This window comes from Podarcis tiliguerta, assembly GCF_965153285.1.
Source record: "Podarcis tiliguerta genome assembly, chromosome: 1".
Lineage (NCBI taxonomy): Eukaryota > Metazoa > Chordata > Lepidosauria > Squamata > Lacertidae > Podarcis > Podarcis tiliguerta.
In genome coordinates, this window is record NC_139534.1 from 14306520 (window position 1) to 14327124 (window position 20605).

General features: G+C 49.7%; 1 protein-coding gene across 3 annotated transcripts in view; it reads right to left on the bottom strand.

Annotated features, from left to right (window-relative positions):
• The window catches only part of CCDC150 (coiled-coil domain containing 150), a 54495-nt gene extending 36886 nt beyond the window's left edge, over nt 1-17609 (bottom strand). For 2 of the 3 annotated variants that reach the window (XM_083406934.1, XM_083406935.1), the window contains exons 1-4: nt 14960-15161; nt 5731-5951; nt 3836-4014; nt 1314-1382 (exon numbers count right to left, since the gene is read on the bottom strand). In XM_083406934.1, coding sequence (XP_083263060.1) covers nt 1314-1382; nt 3836-4014; nt 5731-5951; nt 14960-15126 — 636 coding nt within the window. In that variant the 5' untranslated portion in view covers nt 15127-15161. Of the gene's footprint in view, nt 1-1313; nt 1383-3835; nt 4015-5730; nt 5952-14959; nt 15162-17480 lie in introns of those variants that run through there. The other variant, XM_083406936.1, reaches the window with a different exon arrangement.
• Between the last annotated feature and the right edge of the window lie 2996 nt (nt 17610-20605).

A 20605-nucleotide genomic window follows, 5' to 3' on the forward strand; every position in this document is an offset into this window, starting at 1 on the left:
TTGCCGCGTTCAGGAGCCAAAACGTTCGAGTCGCAAGGCGTTCAGGTTCCAAGGTACGGCTCTATTTGCCTAACGCAACGTGGATGACGGCAGAACACTCTTAGCAAATACAGTGGTACCTCAGGTTACATACTCTTCAGGTTAGACTCCACTAACCCAGAAATAGTACCTCGGGTTAAGAACTTTGCTTCAGATCCAAATTGGAAATGGAGTTGTTAGACACGAAAGTTAAGAATATGTCTAAAAAACACAACACCAGTGCAGTTAGGGAAAATGTACGAAACTAGTTCAAATATATGTTGGAAGTGTAAGGAAAAGGAGGGAACATTTTATCATATGTGGTGGGATTGTAAGGTAATTAAAAATTTTTGGGAAATGATATACAATGAATTGAAGAAAATGTTCCATTTAACATTTGTTAAAAAACCAGAGGCATTTTTGTTGGGGATCGTAGGGAAAAACCTGCCAAAAAGGTTGAAAAACATTTTCATGTATGCGACAACGGCCGCGAGAGTTCTGGTAGCACAAGGATGGGAGACTGAAGAAACCCCAACTAAAGAATCATGGCAAGAAAAATTGATGGACTATGCAGAACTGGCAAAACTGACATAGAAGCTATGGGACAAGGATAACTGTGACTTTAAGGATGAATGGGAAGCTTTCACAAAGTATCTGAAGATGCAACAAAGCGAACTGGACTCCTTGGCAGGTTTCGAATAAACAGTCACAATTTTTTTACTGATAATAATCAGCTAAACAGTTTGAGGATCTATACAACTTTGTAACATGCAGAAAATAGCATTATTGGAGAAACCAAAGACTGGAACTGAGGGAAGTCGGGGGGTTCTGTGGGGGGGAGGGGGGGAGGAAAAATGGGGGGGAATAAGGATATGTTTTTGGATAATACGTTTTGTTATAACTTTGAATTTTTTTATTTTTTTTTTAAGAATATGTCTAAAAAGTATAACCTGTTGTTGGAGGCCCCATTAGCTACAGTGGTGCTCCAGGTTAAGAACAGTTTCAGGCTAAGAACATACCTCCAGAACGAATTAAATACGTAACCAGAGGTACAACTGCATTCTACACCTGTCCGTAGCTTGAAACAGTTTCATCTCAAATATTCAAAACACGCGCTGGCCTTCGAAACGGATGCAACCTCTCCAGACAGAGGGGCACCTCATGGAGAATGTTCTGAGCATCGCCAGCAGATTTATTTCCTTGTTTCAATTCCCATGCCTTCTTGAATTTTTAGGGAGCTCATCTTCTTCACTTCCCGTCCCCCCGTGGTAACCCAAATACCCTTCTGCCCTTACCTCTTGCAGTTTACGGTTCATCTTATTTTTCGCTGCCCTCAGCTCATCTGCAGCAACAGTTACATCTCTCTGCAAAAACCAACAACAGTACATGGGGGGGGGGCTGGATGTGCAAATGTTTTTGGTTGTTTTCAAAGCTGGGCTCTTTGTAACGCATCCCGATTGCTCTTCAACTGATCTGCGTTTCTACCAAACATTTCCGACACTTGATGTGGCTGTAAACAACTTTTGCAGCGCTCAGAGCCTGGCGTCTTAAGCCACACCATCAGACAGCTTAGAAATGGGAAAGGCAGTTATCAGACTACACTTCCCTCTACCCCCAAGTTTATAATATACAGTGGTACCCCGCAAGACGAATGCCTCGGAAGATGAAAAACTCGCTAGACGAAAGGGTTTTTCGTTTTCTGAGGTGCTTCGCAAGACGGATTTTCCTAAGGGCTTGCTTCGCTAGACGAAACGGCCCTGCCTCTCGTGTCATGGCAACGGTCACTGCACGCACGCACGCTTCCCTGCTCCTCCGGCTCCCTCCCACCTTCCGGCTCCTCCGGCTCCCTCCGACCTTCCGGCTGACGGTTACTGCCTCGCGCCGCTGCCCGCTCCCCTCAGAGAGCCGTTGCAGCCAGAATCGCGCTCCTGAGCCCCGCCGCCCTCCAGCAGCCACGTCGCACGGTGGCCACAACGCGCGGGTGAGTCTGAGGTACCGGCTGCGGCAGCTGCCCTGCTTCTCCCCACCTTTCCCCGCCGTTGTTAGTGTTTAAATGCAGTGGTGTTTCACAAGACGAAAAAACTCACACAACGAAAAACTCACGGAACGAATTAATTTCGTCTTGCGAGGCACCACTGTATATATAAGTCTGAGGATAAGTTTTTCGTAATAGGTAAAGGTAAAGGGACCCCTGACCATTAGGTCCAGTTGTGGCTGACTCTGGGGTTGCAGCGCTCATCTCGCTTTATTGGCTGAGGGAGCCGGTGTACAGCTTCCGGGTCATGTGGCCAGCATGACTAAGCCGCTTCTGGTGAACCAGAGCAGCGCACGGAAACGCCGTTTACCTTCCCGCCAGAGCGGTACCTATTTATCTACTTGCACTTTGACATGCTTTCGAATTGCTAGGTTGGCAGGAGCAGGGACCGAGCAACGGGAGCTCACCCCGTCACGGGGATTCGAACCGCTGACCTTCTGATCGGCAAGTCCTAGGCTCTGCGGTTTAACCCACAGCGCCACCCGCGTCCCTATGTTTAACATTAAGGGCAATCCCCTTGTGCGCGCCCCCCCCGCCCCGAATTTGGAACTAGAATGAAGTCTAGCTCCCCGGAAAATAAAATAGGATTAATAATTGGGACTGGTGCTGTGAGATAAGAGGAGCTAACCCAGAATGCTGTTTAAGAGAGGAATCCTACCTTCCTAATAACAGCTAGAACATTTGAAAAGCTAAGCAGGGTCTGGTATGGTTGCAGTACTGGATGGGGGACCACATGTTGAGATTCCTGCACTGCAGGGGGTTGGACTAGATGATTCTCGGGCTCTTTTCCAACTGTAGAATGTCCCGTCCCGTCCCCCAATCCTTTCCATATAAGCAACCAAACCAATAGAGCGTGAGATTTGCAATCTACTCTTTGGTCCAGCTGCCGCCATATGATTTCTAGCCCATTTTGAGAGATACAGCAAAATAATAGCAACTCTCAATCGTTCCCATTTTCGGTATAAGACGCACGTCTAAACCTTACAGCATATTAACATTTAGCAATCCTTTCGAAGTCCGCAGTATAGCAACAGTGATCTACAAAACGGCAGATCTGTTAACAGCAGGGTGGATAAAAATCAATTATTTTTTAAAAATAACACTAAAAAAAATCAGATTTTTTAAAATTTAATTTGGATTTTTAAGGATTTGTTTTAAGTTTTTCATGTGTGCTAAAACTCAGACTGTTTTTTTTTAAATGTTTAACCACATCAGTTAGCAAACATAGATACCTATGATATGATGTGGGTTTATTTAGTTAAATAGTTTGTTTAAATTGTTATTAAGGAAATGATTATTTTTCTCCTTCCAATAAAGTGCAGCAGAAAAGTTGTCCAAATATAAAGAGTTAACTTATTAAACCTCACAATAATTTAATAATTATCTGTCTATGTATTTCTAACAGCATAACCTAATGAGTAATTTCTTATATAACTGTAAAAACTACCCTGAAAATTTATTATTCCAAAAATGAAACCTTCATCTGGTTGTAAATATTAAGATTATACCAGCAAGAATAAGCCTTACAGTAAAAAAAGAGAGATCTAAATCAAGTCTTAATGACTAGTAATTTAAATCGATTTGATTTAAATCAAATCTACCCTGGTTAACAAACTAGGTCAGGCTTCCTCAACCTCGGCCCTCCAGATGTTTTTGGCCTACAACTCCCATGATCCCTAGCTAGCAGGACCAGTGGTCAGGGATGATGGGAATTGTAGTCCCAAAACATCTGGAGGGCCGAAGTTGAGGACGCCAGGACTAGATCACCACAAGTTTCAGTACCTTTGTGGCAGTTGCAATCTCCAGAGCGGTGCTCAGCTTTTGAACTTGACCTCTGGCTTTTTCCTCCTCTTCCCGGGACTCCCTCAGCTGCTGGCAAAGCACTCTTCCCTCCATCTGAAGCACCTTCACTTCTGCGATGTGCTCCTCCTGTATCGCGTTCAGGCGCTGCTCTAAATTGGCTGCGAGACAGCAAGGCAGAAACAGAGGCGCATTGCACTGAGCCCGGCTTCTCAGGCTTCCGAGAGCAGACACCATGTTAAAGGTTTCTTTGCCCGATTTGAAATGTGAAGTATGCTTCAATGCCGCACCCCAAAATGGTTCAGAGCAAAGGTGGGGGACTGGTGGCCTGCCGTTTCAAACCAGCCAGTGGGAGTGGCTGCTGAGACCATCTAACACCGGTCCTAAAAGACCTACATTGGCTCCCAGTACGTTTCCGAGCACAATTCAAAGTGTTGGTGCTGATCTTCAAATCCCTAAACGGCCTCGGTCCAGTATACCTGAAGGAGCGTCTCCACCCCCATCATTCAGCCCGGACACTGAGGTCCGGCTCCGAGGGTCTTCTGGCGGTTCCCTCCCTGCGAGAAGTGAGGTTACAGGGAACCAGGCAGAGGGTCTTCTCGGTAGTGGCCCCCGCCCTGTGGAACGCTCTCCCATCAGATGTCAAGGAGATAAACAACTATTGACTTTTAGAAGACACTCCGGTTTTGGGAAGTGTTTAATGTTTGATGTTTTAGCATGTTTTTAATATTCTGTTGGGAGCTGCCCAGAGTGGCTGGGGAAACACAGCCAGAGGGGTGGGGTATAAATAATAAATATTATTTATTATTATTATTATTTCTCAGATATATGTTAGGTGCCAAATGGCTCCTCAAACAAGGGTTACAGTCGCCAAAACGTAATGCCTAGTTGCCATTTTGGTGCCGGGCGGCTCGAAAGTCCTGTTTTTCAATTCGACTTTCAGGTTCCTGAAATTCATTCTGATTGTGCAGATAAAAATGTGATGGATAGAATTCTACAGGATGTATTGCTAGTGTGTGAAAACAGTCAAGACACAATGAACCCCAGGCAAGCACCTCCAGATGATGGAAACATCTGGCGCCATCCTGGTGCCGCAAGTGGCCAATAGCCAGGTGAAAAATTTTGAACGTGGAATCAGCCTAATGAGACTGCCTGAGTGGCTCGCGAGCCCCTCATTCATTTTATCAGTGGCAGCATCGCTGCGGAAGAAATACAGTGGCACCTCGGGTTACATACGCTTCAGGTTACATATGCTTCAGGTTACACACTCCACTAACCCAGAAATAGTGCTTCAGGTTAAGAACTTTGCTTCAGGATAAGAACAGAAATCGGGCTCCAGCAGCGCGGCGGCAGAAGGAGGCCCCATTAGCTAAAGTGGTGCTTCAGGTTAAGAACAGTTTCATGGGAGAGAGCAAGTGAGAGCTGGACCATAAAGAAGGCTGATCGCTGAAGAATTGATGCTTTTGAATTATGGTGCTGGAGGAGACTCTTGAGAGTCCCATGGGCTGCAAGAAGATCAAACCTATCCATTCTGAAGGAAATCAGCCCTGAGTGCTCACTGGAAGGACAGATCCTGAAGCTGAGGCTCCAATACTTTGGCCACCTTATGAGAAGAGAAGGCTCCCTGGAAAAGACCCTGATGTTGGGAAAGATGGAGGGCACAAGGAGAAGGGGACGACAGAGGACGAGATGGTTGGACAGTGTTCTCGAAGCTACCAGCATGAGTTTGACCAAACTGCGGGAGGCAGTGGAAGACAGGAGTGCCTGGCGTGCTCTGGTCCATTGGGGTCACGAAGAGTCGGACACGACTAAACAACAACCCATGAATCTAACGTCATTGCATGCACCAGCCTTTGGTTCCCACCTTCTGAAGTTACCTGCATGCTTTGGGTTCAGCTCTTTTTCCGTCTGCAGCCGGAACATACTCAGCTTCATGGTCTGCACAACGCTTTCGAGCCGGCACATCCGATTCACGAGACTTTCGCAAGTCTGCCACAGTGTGTCCTTTGCTCCACCAAATGCCGTTCTGGCACGGACGGGGCTGATGGTCTGGTGGCCTTCAGAGTTCTCTGTGGGTTTCGAAGGGAAAAGTTCCATGCTGGAAGAAATAAGATGCCCATTCGTTGCTGCGATTCCACATGTGCATATAATATCCTTGGTATTATGCGCACATTATCTGCCTGCATGGCTGCAACCTGGAACACAGCTAAGAGGCAAAACCCATTTCTCGCTGCAAATTGCGTAGGGCAGGGGTCCCTGAATTCACCTCCTTCCCTTTTTGCCATACAAGTGAACTGTGGAAAATCCCACAGTTGGGGACTATAGTTACTCATCACCCCTAAAACGTGGGTGTAGCCCCCATCAAGTAAAACAATAGAAATACTTACCTAACTGACCAATCAGGTCGGTTCTCCCCGCCAAAACAAAAGTTCTGCCCCTCCCCAACAAAAATCCTGGCTACGCCCATGCCCTGAAAGAAGACAATCTACCCTCACCAACAGGGAACCCATGGAAGATGTACATACACAGAGGTCCCTCATTTGGATACAAAGCTCAACTTCGGTTTAGCACCACAGGCAAAAGTGTCACAGGCTCAACTGCTTCCTCGCCATCACCTCCCGCTTCCAGCACAGCCGCAAAGAGGAGATCAGAGGCTTTCTACTCTGTTTTTAATTACAGCAGTTTATTATTATATCCTGTCAGGGGTTCGGACGAAGAACCGGCACTAGAAACACGTTCCCCGGAGGGATCGCCCTCGGGGTCTGCCTCAGACCGCTCTTATTGGTGGGACGATCGACCAGAGGAGCAGTGGAGCAGGAAGTGGCTGGGGGGTCCTTGGCAGGCAATGGCCCCAGAGGTAACCGGGGGAGAGACGGACATGGACGTGTTGGGGGAGGACCTTGGGTTCGAGCACGGCGGCCAAGAGATGGAAGCAGAGGAAATCGAGGTCGGCGAGAGCACGGAGGACGAGCCGGACTTATCCGGCTGGATGCACGCCAAGGGGGACGAACTGTATCCGCCATTCACCCCCACAACGACGGAGCACCCAGCATCCACACCTGAAGGAGGGGAGGGGGGAAGGGGGGGCTTCGAGGGGGGGATGGATGTCAGGGGTTCAGGAGCAGAGGCACAGGAAAGGGAGGAAATGGAGAGCGAGGGGGAGGAGTCCGAAGGAAATGTCAGCGATGACAGCGGTCCGAGGTCTCTGAGTCTTTCCAGCGAATCGGAAGATTCACAGAAAGGGGCTCCCATGGTCAGGGCAAGGGGGGTGCCTAGGGGGACACCCCAGGAAGAAGGGGCCAGAGGGGACTCAGAGAGCAGCAGTTGGAAATCAGGACCAGCGTCCACACCAGAGTGCAGTAGGGGGGAGGAGTCCCAGGCATCGGGATCAGGCGGTGCACTGCCAGCGGGAGGACATGAGGCAGGATTGGCCACGCCTCCATCGGGGAGCGAGGAAACGGTCGAGAGGAAGGTTGAAGGCTGGGCGCGCGCGCCAAGTTCAAATGTACAGGAGGGCGGCACAGTTGACAGCCCGGATAGGGAGCCAGGTCCCAAAGCCCGCCAAAAAGAGCGGGAGGAGTCAGGGGGGTCTACGTCTGCGTCGGAAGAATCCAGGAAGGAAGGGACCCCGGGGGGTAGCAGGACCCAGAGGAGAAAGGAGAGACGGAAGAGGTGGAGTAAGGCTAGAGTCTTAAACTGGTGTACAGGGGGCGGAGATTCAGATGGAGCTTCGCCGGTCTAAACCCTAGACGTAGAGCTGGGGCGCTCCGGCTTGAAAATGGAAACTGTACTTCAATAAAGACTTTTGTACATTACTACCGGCTAGCGTTGGTCCTCTGTGAGCTGGGACCTGGAGCCAGCTCTGACAGTAAGCTCCATCTCAAAGAAAAGTTTTGCACCAAGAACCTCGTAACGTGAGTGGACGCAGCGAGGGAAGAGGATTGGTGCTTCGCGAGCTCACAACAGTCAGGCAAGATGACTACAGAACAGCAACTAGCAGACCTGCAAAATGCAGTGACACAACTCAACGCGGAGGTACTTGCATCCAGGAAAAGGGAGGAGGAAATGGCTACCGCCTGCAGGGATCTCCAAACCAGGTTGGAAGTGCTTTCTAAACAGGGGCAACCGGGACCCAAATCAGAGGGCATTGGCTGGGGAGAAGAGGAGGCAGCCTTGTATCGCATTTCGATGGGAGTTTACAGCAGTACCCTAACTTCCGAGCAGACCTGCTGTTTGCGCTGGAACTGCTGGAGAAAGACTTTAGAGATGAGCAAGAGAAAGTGGGGTTTATCTTGTCCCATTTGCATGGGGAAGCTAAAGCGTGGCTGCGCAATTTGTGGAGAGATAAGGATCCGGCGCTTCTAAATGCGAGTGCTTTCCTTAAAGCGATGGATTCGTGTTTTTTATCAAAGATAGACATCGATATCGCCAGAAAAGACATACATGGGCTCAAACAAGGCAGAGCCAGCGTGAGGCAGTACCATTCTCGCTTTTTTGGATTAGTCCATGCGCTGGGATGGGAGAAGGATTCTGCTCCCGTCAGAGACCTTTTTTGGGAAGGCTTGAATGCAAATGTGAAAGATGAGATTGCAAGGGGGGAGAGGCCAAAGAGCACTCAGCAGGTGGTCCAGCGGGCGCTGGAGATTGGGGTGCGTCTGGAAGAACGTCCATGGAACAGAGAAGAAGGACGTTGGGGACGTACGCCAGCGAGAGCACCTCCCCTCTTTCCCAAGGATGCAGCGCATGCGCAATCCACACCTCCGCAGGGAGGGGGAGAGGAACCGATGGAGATTGGAGGCGCCAGGGCTCAGTCAGCTACCAGAGCCCTAACACCGGGAGCAGTCAAAGCGAAGCCTCCTAGAGGGAACAGGAAGTGCTACATCTGCGAAAGTGCTCAGCACATGGCGAAAGAGTGTCCCCAGAGGCTCCACAAGCACACTGCAGCCTCAGCAACAGTAACAGACGCAACTCAGCAGAGAGAACTACAGCAGGGAAACGACAGAGTCTGGCTGGAGGAAGAGGCGCTGGGGTCCAGCCAGACAAGTCAGTGAAACAATCCCCAGAAATTTTGCAGCCCACAGACCCCCTCCCGCCCAAACCAGTGGTGCAGCTCACAGCATCGCTCCAACTACCCAATGGACTCACTATGGAAGTGCCGATTACCATTGACTCTGGCAGCAACGCAGACTTCATAGGACTGGATTTCATTCAACAGCACAATATAGCACTACTGCCAGCCACGCTGCCTCTGAAGGTTGTCACGGTGGATGGCAGGGAATTGCTGGGGGGGCAGGTGGTGCAGCAAACGCCTCCGATGGTAATGCAAATTGGGAATCACCGAGAAGTCATCAGCTTCAATGTCACCCACCTGTCGGACACGCCTGTAGTATTGGGCATGAGTTGGCTGCACAGGCACAGCCCAGCATTGGCGTGGTACCAGCGCCAACTGACCTTCGGCTCATCCTATTGTGCGGAACATTGCATTCTGCCTAGCCCGGAAGGGGAAGAGGATGACCCGCAGCTACAATTAGGCACGCTGCAAGCAGTGCCACTCAAGTACGCAGCGTTTTTGGAGGTTTTCTGCGAGAAAGAAGCGGACAAGCTGCCTCCCCACAGGCCCTATGACTGCAAGATTGACCTCCTGCCAGGGGCGACGCTGCCAACCGGGAAACTGTATTCCATGTCTGAAGACGAGCTGCAGGAACTCAGGGAGTTCATAGACCTCAACTTGAAGCGCGGTTTCATCCGGGAGTCGAAGGCAGTGGGGGGCAGTCCTGTATTCTTTGTGAAGAAGAAGGACACGCCCCAAAAAAGACTTGTGGTAGACTTTAGAATTTTAAATTCCAAAACCAAGCCCACGGCCTTTCCCATGCCCAAAATAGACGACCTGCTCGCAACGGTGAGGAAAGGACGCGTTTTCACAAAGTTGGATCTGCGAGGGGCGTACAACCTGATTCGCATACGGGAGGGCGACGAGTGGAAGACTGCCATGTTCACGCCCCTGGGCACTTATGAATACAGAGTTATGCCCTTTGGATTACAAAATGGCTCCCACTGTTTTCAAGCCTTCATGCATCACGTACTGGCGGGTCTCCTCTACAAGAAATGCGTCTGCTTCTTGGACGACATCCTGATATTCTCAGAATCAGAGGAGACCCACGAGGGAGACGTCAAGGAAGTTCTGCAGAGACTGCAGGAGCATAGGCTGTACGCCAAGCTGGAGAAGTGCCAGTTCAACATGAAGGAGGTAGATTTCCTGGGCTACAAGTTGTCGGACAAGGGGCTCGCCATGGACAGCGCCAAGGTTCGCGCAGTGTTGGACTGGAAGAGCCCGCGCAATCGGAAGGAGGTCCAGCGGTTTGTTGGTTTCGCCAACTTTTACCGCAAGTTCATCAAGGGGTTCGCGATGCAGACAGCGGCCATTACCGACACGCTCAGCTCCAAGAAGAAGAAGTTCATCTGGACGGAGCAAGCGGAGCAGTCCTTTCAGAACCTCAAGCGTCTCTTCTCGTCCGAAGAGCAGCTACTGCATGTGAATCCCAGCAGACCGATGAGAGTTGAAACGGACGCCTCGGACAGAGCTGTGGGAGCAGTACTGTTGCAGCAAGACCCGCATGGGGACTGGAGACCGTGTGCCTTCTACTCCAGAAAGCTCAGCAAGTCAGAGCAGAACTACACCATCTGGGACAGGGAGTTGCTGGCCATTCATGCAGCATTCAAGGCGTGGCGGCACTTCCTCATCGGAGCCAAACACACAGTGCAGGTCCGCACGGACCATAAGAACCTGGAGTACTGGCGTATGGCAAGGTTCCTGAACCAGAGGCACATACGATGGGCGGAGTTCTTTGCGGATTTCGACTTCAGGATAGAGTACATCCCAGGCGACAACAACATCATGGCGGATGCACTGTCCAGAAAGCCGCAATACCTCGAAGAGGCGGCACCAGCAGCGGCCAAGCACATTTTCACACCGAAAGCGTGGGCGTGCGCTTCAGCAACCGTGGACCTGGATGCTGTCCGTCGAGCGCTGCAGGAGGACCCCTTCGCACAAGCCAAGATGGAGGAGGTGCACAGGGGCACGGCGAAGGACGACGAGTTCCAGATACGCGACGGATTGCTCATCCGCAGAGGGGCCCTCTACATACCGGGAGACGACCTCCGCGCGAAAGTACTGCAGCAGTTGCACGACGCACCCACCGCCGGGCACTTTGGCAAAGAGAAGACGGTAGAATTAGTAGCCAGAGATTTTTGGTGGCCCAAGATGCGGGGGGAAGTAGCGGATTACGTCTCGAGGTGCGACACCTGCCAAAGGGCCAAGTCAGTGCACAAACCGCCGGCGGGATTGCTCGAACTGCTGCAGACACCGAGCGAACCGTGGGAGAGGGTGGCCCTGGACTTTGTCACGGATTTACCCAGCTCGAGGGGCAAGACGGCAGTGCTAGTGGTGGTGGACATGTTCACCAAAATGGCCCACTTCATTCCGTGCGCGAAGGTGGCCACGGCGGAACAGACCGCCAAACTGTTCATAGACCACGTCTTCAGGGTGCAAGGTCTGCCACAGTCTATCCTGTCCGACCGGGGGCGACAGTTCATCTCGAACTTCTGGCAGAAGCTGATGGGTTTCCTGAACGTCAAGATCAACCTAGCGTCGGCAAGACACCCGCAGACCAACGGACAAGCGGAGCGAGTCAACGCCATCATGCAGCAGTACCTGAGATGCTACGCAAATCAGCAGCCGGCAACATGGGTGGACTACCTGCCGCTCGCTGAGTTCGCCTACAACAACACGAAGCACGTGTCCACGGGGGTGACACCGTTCTTCGCCAACAACGGGAGGCATCCCAGAACCTTCCCGGGATTAGAGAGACTAGGGGAGGGGGAGCCACAGGCAGCGGAAGCCTTAGTGTCAGAGTTGCAGGAGGTTCACGAACAGCTTCGGAGGCAGTTAGAACTAGCAAAGCACGCATACAAACTGCAGGCTGACAAGCACAGAAGGGTTGGGGAAGACATACAGGTGGGAGACTGGGTTTGGTTAGCAGCCCAGGCAGTGCCGACCAGATCGTTAGCGAAGAAGAAGCTCGGACATAAGCAGCTAGGACCTTACCAAGTCGAGGCACAGGTCAATCCAGTGGCCTTCCGGTTGACACTTCCGGAGGGATCCAGAATGCACCCAGTGTTCCATAGATCAGTACTCACGCCCTACAAAGCACCTTACAGATTTCAGGAGCCGGGCACGGCACCAGACCCGCTCAGGGAGAAGCCCACAAGGCGGGGGTCGCCAAGAGGGGAACCCATCAACGAGGTCACAGAGATTTTAGACTTGAGATGGGGGGAAGAGGGAGTAGAATATTTTCTCGCCTGCGAAGGTACCCCGGCCAGCGCCAACCGTTGGGTGCCGGACTATGCCTTGGACGAGCCTCTTCTCAAGGAAGAGTTTCATGCCTTGTTCCCACACAGGCCCATGCCAGCCGCGTATTTCGACGACTGGCTTTTCACACCCACACTTTCAGCCAGAACGTTCCAGGGGTTCACCTCGGACGAAGAACCGGCACTAGAAACACGTTCCCCGGAGGGATCGCCCTCGGGGTCTGCCTCAGACCGCTCTTATTGGTGGGACGATCGACCAGAGGAGCAGTGGAGCAGGAAGTGGCTGGGGGGTCCTTGGCAGGCAACGGCCCCAGAGGTAACCGGGGGAGAGACGGACATGGACGTGTTGGGGGAGGACCTTGGGTTCGAGCACGGCGGCACAGAGATGGAAGCAGAGGAAATCGAGGTCGGCGAGAGCACGGAGGACGAGCCGGACTTATCCGGCTGGATGCACGCCAAGGGGGACGAACTGTATCCGCCATTCACCCCCACAACGACGGCGCACCCAGCACCCACACCTGAAGGAGGGGAGGGGGGAAGGGGGGGCTTCGAGGGGGGGATGGATGTCAGGGGTTCAGGAGCAGAGGCACAGGAAAGGGAGGAAATGGAGAGCGAGGGGGAGGAGTCCGAAGGAAATGTCAGCGATGACAGCGGTCCGAGGTCTCTGAGTCTTTCCAGCGAATCGGAAGATTCACAGAAAGGGGCTCCCATGGTCAGGGCAAGGGGGGGTGCCTAGGGGGACACCCCAGGAAGAAGGGGCCAGAGGGGACTCAGAGAGCAGCAGTTGGAAATCAGGACCAGCGTCCACACCAGAGTGCAGTAGGGGGGAGGAGTCCCAGGCATCGGGATCAGGCGGCGCACTGCCAGCGGGAGGACATGAGGCAGGATTGGCCACGCCTCCATCGGGGAGCGAGGAAACGGTCGAGAGGAAGGTTGAAGGCTGGGCGCGCGCGCCAAGTTCAAATGTACAGGAGGGCGGCACAGTTGACAGCTCGGATAGGGAGCCAGGTCCCAAAGCCCGCCGAAAAGAGCGGGAGGAGTCAGGGGGGTCTACGTCTGCGTCGGAAGAATCCAGGAAGGAAGGGACCCCGGGGGGTAGCAGGACCCAGAGGAGAAAGGAGAGACGGAAGAGGTGGAGTAAGGCTAGAGTCTTAAACTGGTGTACAGGGGGCGGAGATTCAGATGGAGCTTCGCCGGTCTAAACCCTAGACGTAGAGCTGGGGCGCTCCGGCTTGAAAATGGAAACTGTACTTCAATAAAGACTTTTGTACATTACTACCGGCTAGCGTTGGTCCTCTGTGAGCTGGGACCTGGAGCCAGCTCTGACATATCCAAACATGGTAAAACTGTGGTTAGTCTCAGCTATGGTTTCTTGAAACAAGCCAACTCTTATAGGTTATGGCAGGAGTCACCATGTCCAGGTACGTGTGGATTCCAACTCCCATCAGCACCAGGCAGCATGGCCAATGGCCAGGGATGATGGGAGTTGTAGTCCAGCAACATCAGTAGGGCACCACCATTGCACTAGGGCAGTTTCCCAAACTTGGGTCTCCAGCCGTTTTTGGACTACAATTGACATCATCCCTGACCTGTGGTCCTACTACCTAGAGATGATGGGAGTTGTAGTCCAAAAACAGCTGGAGCCTCAAGTTTGGGAAACCCTGCATTAGCGTTTCTCAAACTTGGATCCCCAACTGTTGTTGGACTACAACTCCCATCATCCCTAGCGGGCAGGACCACTGGTGGGCACACCTGCCAGTGATCAATTAAGCAAGGGCATTTGATTAGCAGCCCCTGTCTGCTACTTAGTCTCTTAATTCCTATGGAAGCAGTAAGGGTGTATTTACTTTTTCACACATGATTTCTCCATCTTGGTTTTATTTCTGTTAAATAAATCATGACACGGTATGTGTCATGTGTTGTTTTTGTTCATCTGAGGTTGCATTTACCTAATTTTAAGACCTGCTAAGTAACAAATAGGGACGCAGGTGGCGCTGTGGGTTAAACCACAGAGCCTAGAACTTGCCAATCAGAAGATCAGCGGTTCGAATCCCCGCCACGGGGTGAGCTCCTGTTGCTCGGTCCCTGCTCCTGCCAACCTAGCAGTTCGAAAGCATGTCAAAGTGCAAGTAGATAAATAGGTACCGCTCTGGCGGGAAAGTAAACAGCATTTCCGTTATGCTGCTCTGGTTCGCCAGAAGCTGCTTAGTCATGCTGGCCAAATGACCCGGAAGCTGTACGCCAGCTCCCTCGGCCAGTAAAGCGAGATGAGCGCCGCAACCCCAGAGTCGGTCACGACTGGACCTAATGGTCAGGGGTCCCTTTACCTTTACGGAACAAATGATTGCTATTACGTCCCAATATGTAAACCCGCAGAATTTGAAGAGGGTGCACTTTCTTTTCCCCCATGACTGTAAATAAAAAGGTCTGATCTTTATGTCAATACCTCATTCACTTCAGTGCCCTTCATCTGCAACAAAACTTAACTACATCGACTCAAAACAATCCGGTATTGTTTCAGAAGACTGATTAAAATCAGAATACATTAACTTCTTAATAACTTGGATGCTGGTTGCAAAGGCCAGTCAGACGTTCAGAAAGAGGGAAGATCACACAAATAAAGGAAAATGCAGAACGAAGGTTGAAGTCCTGTGTTTACATCCCTGGAAATTACCGTGGAACTTACTTCCATGTAAACATTCATACATTTGTGCTTCAAAGCATTTATTTTGACTATACCTTTGTCCATCAATGCCCAGCGTATGCAGTTCCTTCAAAAGCGCATTTGTTTGCTCTTCAACTACTTTCATCCTCTGAGTGAGCACCACAAAGGTTTCAGGAGCTGTTGAATGGACACTCACTGGGAAGATTATTGGCCTTGCCATCACGGTCTCAGCATTCAACATTTAACTGCAAACATAAAGTCAGAGATACCTCTTGACCGTCCAATGGAAAGAGAGAGAAGCAGAACATCAAAAGAAGAGAACTGAGTCAATGAGATTACTACTACTACTACTAATAATAAATTTTATTTATACCCCGCCCTCCCCAGCCAAGACTGGGCTCAGGGCAGCTAACAACCAATAATAAAAATAAGTTGATTAAAATACAATTTTAAAAAAACAAGATTAAAATACAACATTAAAACATTAAGATGCAGCCTCTTCACAGGAGGAGAAAGGAAAAAGAAAAGAGGGGGAAGGAATCAAACTGATTCTAAGCCAAAGGCCAGGCAGAACAACTCTGTCTTACAGGTCCTGTGGAAAGAAATCAGATCCCGCAGGGCTCTGGTCTCATGAGACAGAGCGTTCCACCAGGCCGGAGCCAGTGTTGAAAAGGCCCTGGCTCTGGCTGAGGCTAATCTAACTTCCTTAGGGCCCAGGACCGCTAAGGTGTTGCTATTTATTGACCTTAAGGTCCTCCGTGGGGCATACCAGGAGAGGCGGCCCCGTAGGTACGAGGTACTACATCTCTAATAGGGCCCAGAGGATTATCTATGCCATGGCTTACCCTTAAGAATCCTGGGAATTTTGAATCTGGTGAAGATGCTAAAAATTCTCTATTTAAAATCCCAGTCTCCACTTTCACAAAATGAATGGTCTCTCTAAACACTAGAACTGATTGGCAGTAGATGGAGCATAATGAACCAAAGAAATGACTTCTTCCGACAACATGCAATTCATTTAAATCAGTGGCTGTGATTTGGAAAACCTGCTGCAGAAGCAGCACACCTCCCATTTATCGGAGGAATGGGACAGGCTTCATGGCAGACTTTTCATCTGCTGACAGCTCCCCCCCCCCACCTTTCAATCCCAGATGTTTCCACTGAAAAGGACTAGTTAAGCAGGTGGCAATGGCTCTAAGTGAGTGAGAGAGAGAGAGAGAGACACACACTTCAAGTCAAAGCAGACAATACAGCTGAAACATCCTAGGTGTTCAAAGGCAGCTTCACATGTTCCTTACAAAACAGACCCCAGGGAGAAACAACTGAGTGGAAGTCAGCTGCTATCACCTTGATGCCTTTGTGTTTTGGGTTTCCAGGGTCACCTGGTTGGCCCCTGTTTGCAGGCAGAAGCGATATCAGGAAGAAACATCACGGACAGAATAATTGCCAAACACAGGTTATAGATTGCGTGCCGCACTTGTAGTTTCATAAATCATTTAATGCGTCAATAAGAATGGAAGTTGTTAATATTGCAGTTGTTGCATAGGGGATTATCTTGACTATAGTGTAATTGAAATTAATAAGATTTTGGGATGCAGAAACAAAGAAAACAATCAAACGAAAAAACCGCAAGACGAAGAGACTCGTGGAACGGATTAATTTCGTCTTGCGAGGCACCACTGTATTATAATTTGGCATTGTTATAATGAGGCTATTATTGGACTGTAATTGAAAACTAATAAGAATTATCATTTTCAATCCATCCCAGTGATATCATTTTCCCCTGTGTTCTTCCTTCTCCTTCCAACCATTCCCTGCAGCTGAGACTCCAGTATATAATCATTTAGTTTTGAAAAAAATACTATTAATATAAACTTGAAAACATGGGTGTAGCCAGGATTTATGTGGAACTGAGCTATCTGCAACAAGATTGATCAGTTAGTTATTTTTATTTATTTACTTGATTGGGGAGGGGGTGCAGCTGCCCCCCACCCCCCTAGCTACGCCCATGCTTACAAAACCGGTATTGGCAAGATGCAGAAACAACAAAACCGTCACTTAAGAAGTGAAAGTGCTCACCGTTTTCAAATCCCCAAGACTTGCTGCAAAAGGCTAATACAAATGATAACAAAACAGATATCCCCACCTATCCCTAATCCCCACCCCTTAATTAAATCACCATTATTATTATTATTATTATTATTATTATTAGCAACCCCTAAGCAGCGCACTCAGTCTGCTGGTGCCTGGCTATTTTGCGCCCTAGGGGAGGCTAACTTATTTGCACACACCCCAACCTGGAGGGGGGGAGAATAAAAAAAATTGCTAATTTCCCAAAAAACCAGAAACGATAGGATTCTTGGAAATCCAAAAGCAAAAAAACCACCGGTTGTTTTTTTAAAAACAAAAGCTAATCTGTATAGAAACGGTGCCCCTCAACGGTCAATAAACGAGGTCTGCGTCCCAGTTGGCCTAATTGATGGATTACTGATTAATGATCGCATCGGCTCCGAGATGTGCAGCTGATCCTCCTTTTCCTCGCCTCGCCCTGCACACTCCGGATCCACTTCACTTTCTTCCTTCTTTGCAACTTACCGCTTTCCCTAGAGGCGGCGGGATGCGCCCCGGCTCTCCGTCTCCCCTCCGGAACGCAGCGGCCGCGGATTCCTCCTCCTTCTCTCCGCCCCGCGCCGCTGCGCGCGGAATATGTTTCCATGGAGCTCCTCCCCGGCTTCAAACCGACATGCTTTGCCCCAAAGGGGCGGCCACTTTCGCTGCATTATGGGACTTGTAGTCCTTCCCTCCCCCCCACTTGCCCAACGTAGCAGGATCTTAATGGGGAAATGATTGCGCGCGGGGAAGCTGCGCGCAGGATCGAGTTCAATGCAAACCAAAACACCGCCTCGGTGCAGAGAAGCGCACCGGGATGGGTCGTTTCTGGGTGCGCGCGTTTTTGTTTGTTTTTTGTCGCTGCAGCTCTTGCTGGATTTCAGAAAGTGTTGTTTCCTATCTGTTTCTCTGCCTGGAACTCAAGAGCTGAAGGTCGCCCACGGTAAATATGTGGCGGGCTCATACATGCAACAAAAGCTAGAAACCCATTATGGCTCACACTATACCCATATAGCCGAATGGTTCTTTTCCCCCTGCATAATAAGCAACGATGTAGGAAATTATACCAAAACCAGGAAGAATCAAGACACACACTTCTGGGTGACCGAAGAATCAGAATGATTGTTGGTAAAGGATTGGGTCTCCTCCTCCTGCTGGGTCAAAAAATGATGTACAGTGGTACCTCGGGTTAAGTACTCGTTCTGGAGGTCTGTACTTAACCTGAAACTGCTCTTAACCTGAAGCACCACTTTAGCTAATGGGGCCTCCCGCTGCTGCCGCACCGCCAGAGCACAATTTCTGTTCTCATCCTGAAGCAAAGTTGTTAACCCAAGGTATTATTTCTGGGTTAGCGGAGTCTGTAACCTGAAGCGTATGTAACCTGAAGCATCTGTAACCTGAGATACCACTGTACTGCTAACAGACCGAAATCTAAATACAGTGGTACCTTGGGTTACATATGCTTCAGGTTACATACGCTTCAGGTTACAGACTCCGCTAACCGAAAATAGTGCTTCTCGAAATCGAAGGTATGACTTTGTATTTCTTATAAAAATTGATACATTCTGTTCTGCAAAGTTCACAAGTTTTCAATCCAAGTGGTTTAAAAACATTGCTTACTGAACTTTTAAAAATAAAAGGATAGAATAAAGAGGTTTGATACATTTTTAAAAAAATAATAATAATATACAAACATAAGCATAAATGTTTCTAATAAACAATTAGCTTTCTTGGTTGCTAAATACACAAGTTGTCTCTAGTGCTTCTGCTAATTAGATTTACGAACTTCCTAAAGGCACCATTTTTGAGTGAATTGGAGAATTTCAGATTTTTGCTGAAATTGTGACCCCGGGGATTAGAATTTTTTTTTTCACAATTTAAGTTGTCGAGGGTTGATTTCTTGGCCTATGATAAAAAGGCTTCTGTTTCCACCGCCAAACCTTTCAGGGGAGAATTTGGAACAGTTTGGCACCATTTTTGAGTGAATTGGAGAATTTCAGATTTTTGCTGAAATTGTGACCCCGGGGATTAGAATTTTTTTTTTTTTGCACAGGTTAAGTTGTCAAGGGCTGATTTCTTGGCTTATGAGAAAAAGGCTTCTGTTTCCACAACCAAACCTTTCAGGGGAGAATTTGCAACAGTTTGGCACCATTTTTGAGTGAATATGAGAATTTCAGATTTTTGCTGAAATTGTGACCCCGGGGATTAGAATTTTTTTTTTGCACAGGTTTTGTTTTGGAGGGCTGATTTCTTGGCCTATGACAAAAAGGCTTCTGTTTCCACCGCCAAACCTTTTCAGGGGAGAATTTGCAACAGTTTGGCACCATTTTTGAGTGAATATGAGAATTTCGGTTTTTTGCTGAAATTGTGACCCCGGGGCTTAGAAATTTTTTTTCACAGGTTAAGTTGTCGAGGGTTGATTTCTTGGCCTATAATAATAATAATAATAAGAAGAAGAAGAATAAATTTTATTTATATCCCGCCCTCCCCAGCCGAAGCCGGGCTCAGGGTGGCTAACAACAATAAAACTGTACAAACAACACTCTAAAATCATTTATTATAAAATTAATTAATTCAAGCCACTGGCAACTATTGGGCCAGAGCTCTGCGAAGATTGCCGATGGAGGGGGTCAGGCTGTGCCCTGGCCAAAGGCCTGGTGGAACAGTTCTGTCTTGCAGGCCCTGCGGAAAGATGTCAAGTCCCGCAGGGCCCTGGTCTCTTGTGACAGAGTGTTCCACCAGATCGGAGCCACGGCCGAAAAAGCCCGGGCTCTAGTTGAGGCCAGCCTAACTTCTCTGTGTCGTGGGACCTTCAAGATGTTTTTATTTGAAGACCGTAAGTTTCTCTGTGGGGCATACCAGGAGAGGGCGGTCCCGTAGGTACGAGGATCACAGGCCGTATAGGGCTTTAAAGGTTAGAGCCAGCACCTTAAACCTGATCCTGCACTCCAGCCAGTGCAGCTGGTATAGCACCGGGTGAATGTGATCTTGCAGCGAAGACCCCGTAAGGAGTCTCGCTGCAGCATTCTGCACCCGCTGGAGTTTCTGGGTCAGTCTCAAGGGCAGCCCCACGTAGAGCGAGTTACAATAATGCAGTCTGGAGGTGACCGTCGCGTGGATCACAGTGGCTAGGTCAGGGCGAGAGAGGTAAGGAGCCAACTGCTTAGCTTGGCGGAGATGGAAAAATGCCGCCTTTGTTGTAGCTGCAATCTTCGCCTCCATGGAAAGGGAGGTGTCAAAGATTACACCCAAACTCTTAACGGACGGTGCTGGCACTAATTGCGCCCCCGCAAGAGATGGGAGTTGCCCCCCCAATCCCATATCGTCCCGTCCCAGCCACAGGACCTCTGTCTTCGAAGGATTTAGCTTCAACAGGCTCCCACGTAACCATCCAGCCACAGCTTCCAAACATCTGTTCAGTGTGTCTGGGGCCGAGTCAGGATGGCCATCCATCAACAGATAGAGTTGGGTGTCATCAGCATACTGATGGCAACCCAGCCCAAAACTCCGGACAAGCTGGGTGAGGGGGCGCATAAAGATGTTGAAAAGCATCGGGGAGAGTATCGCACCCTGAGGTACTCCACACACCAAGGAGTGGCTCGATGACAATT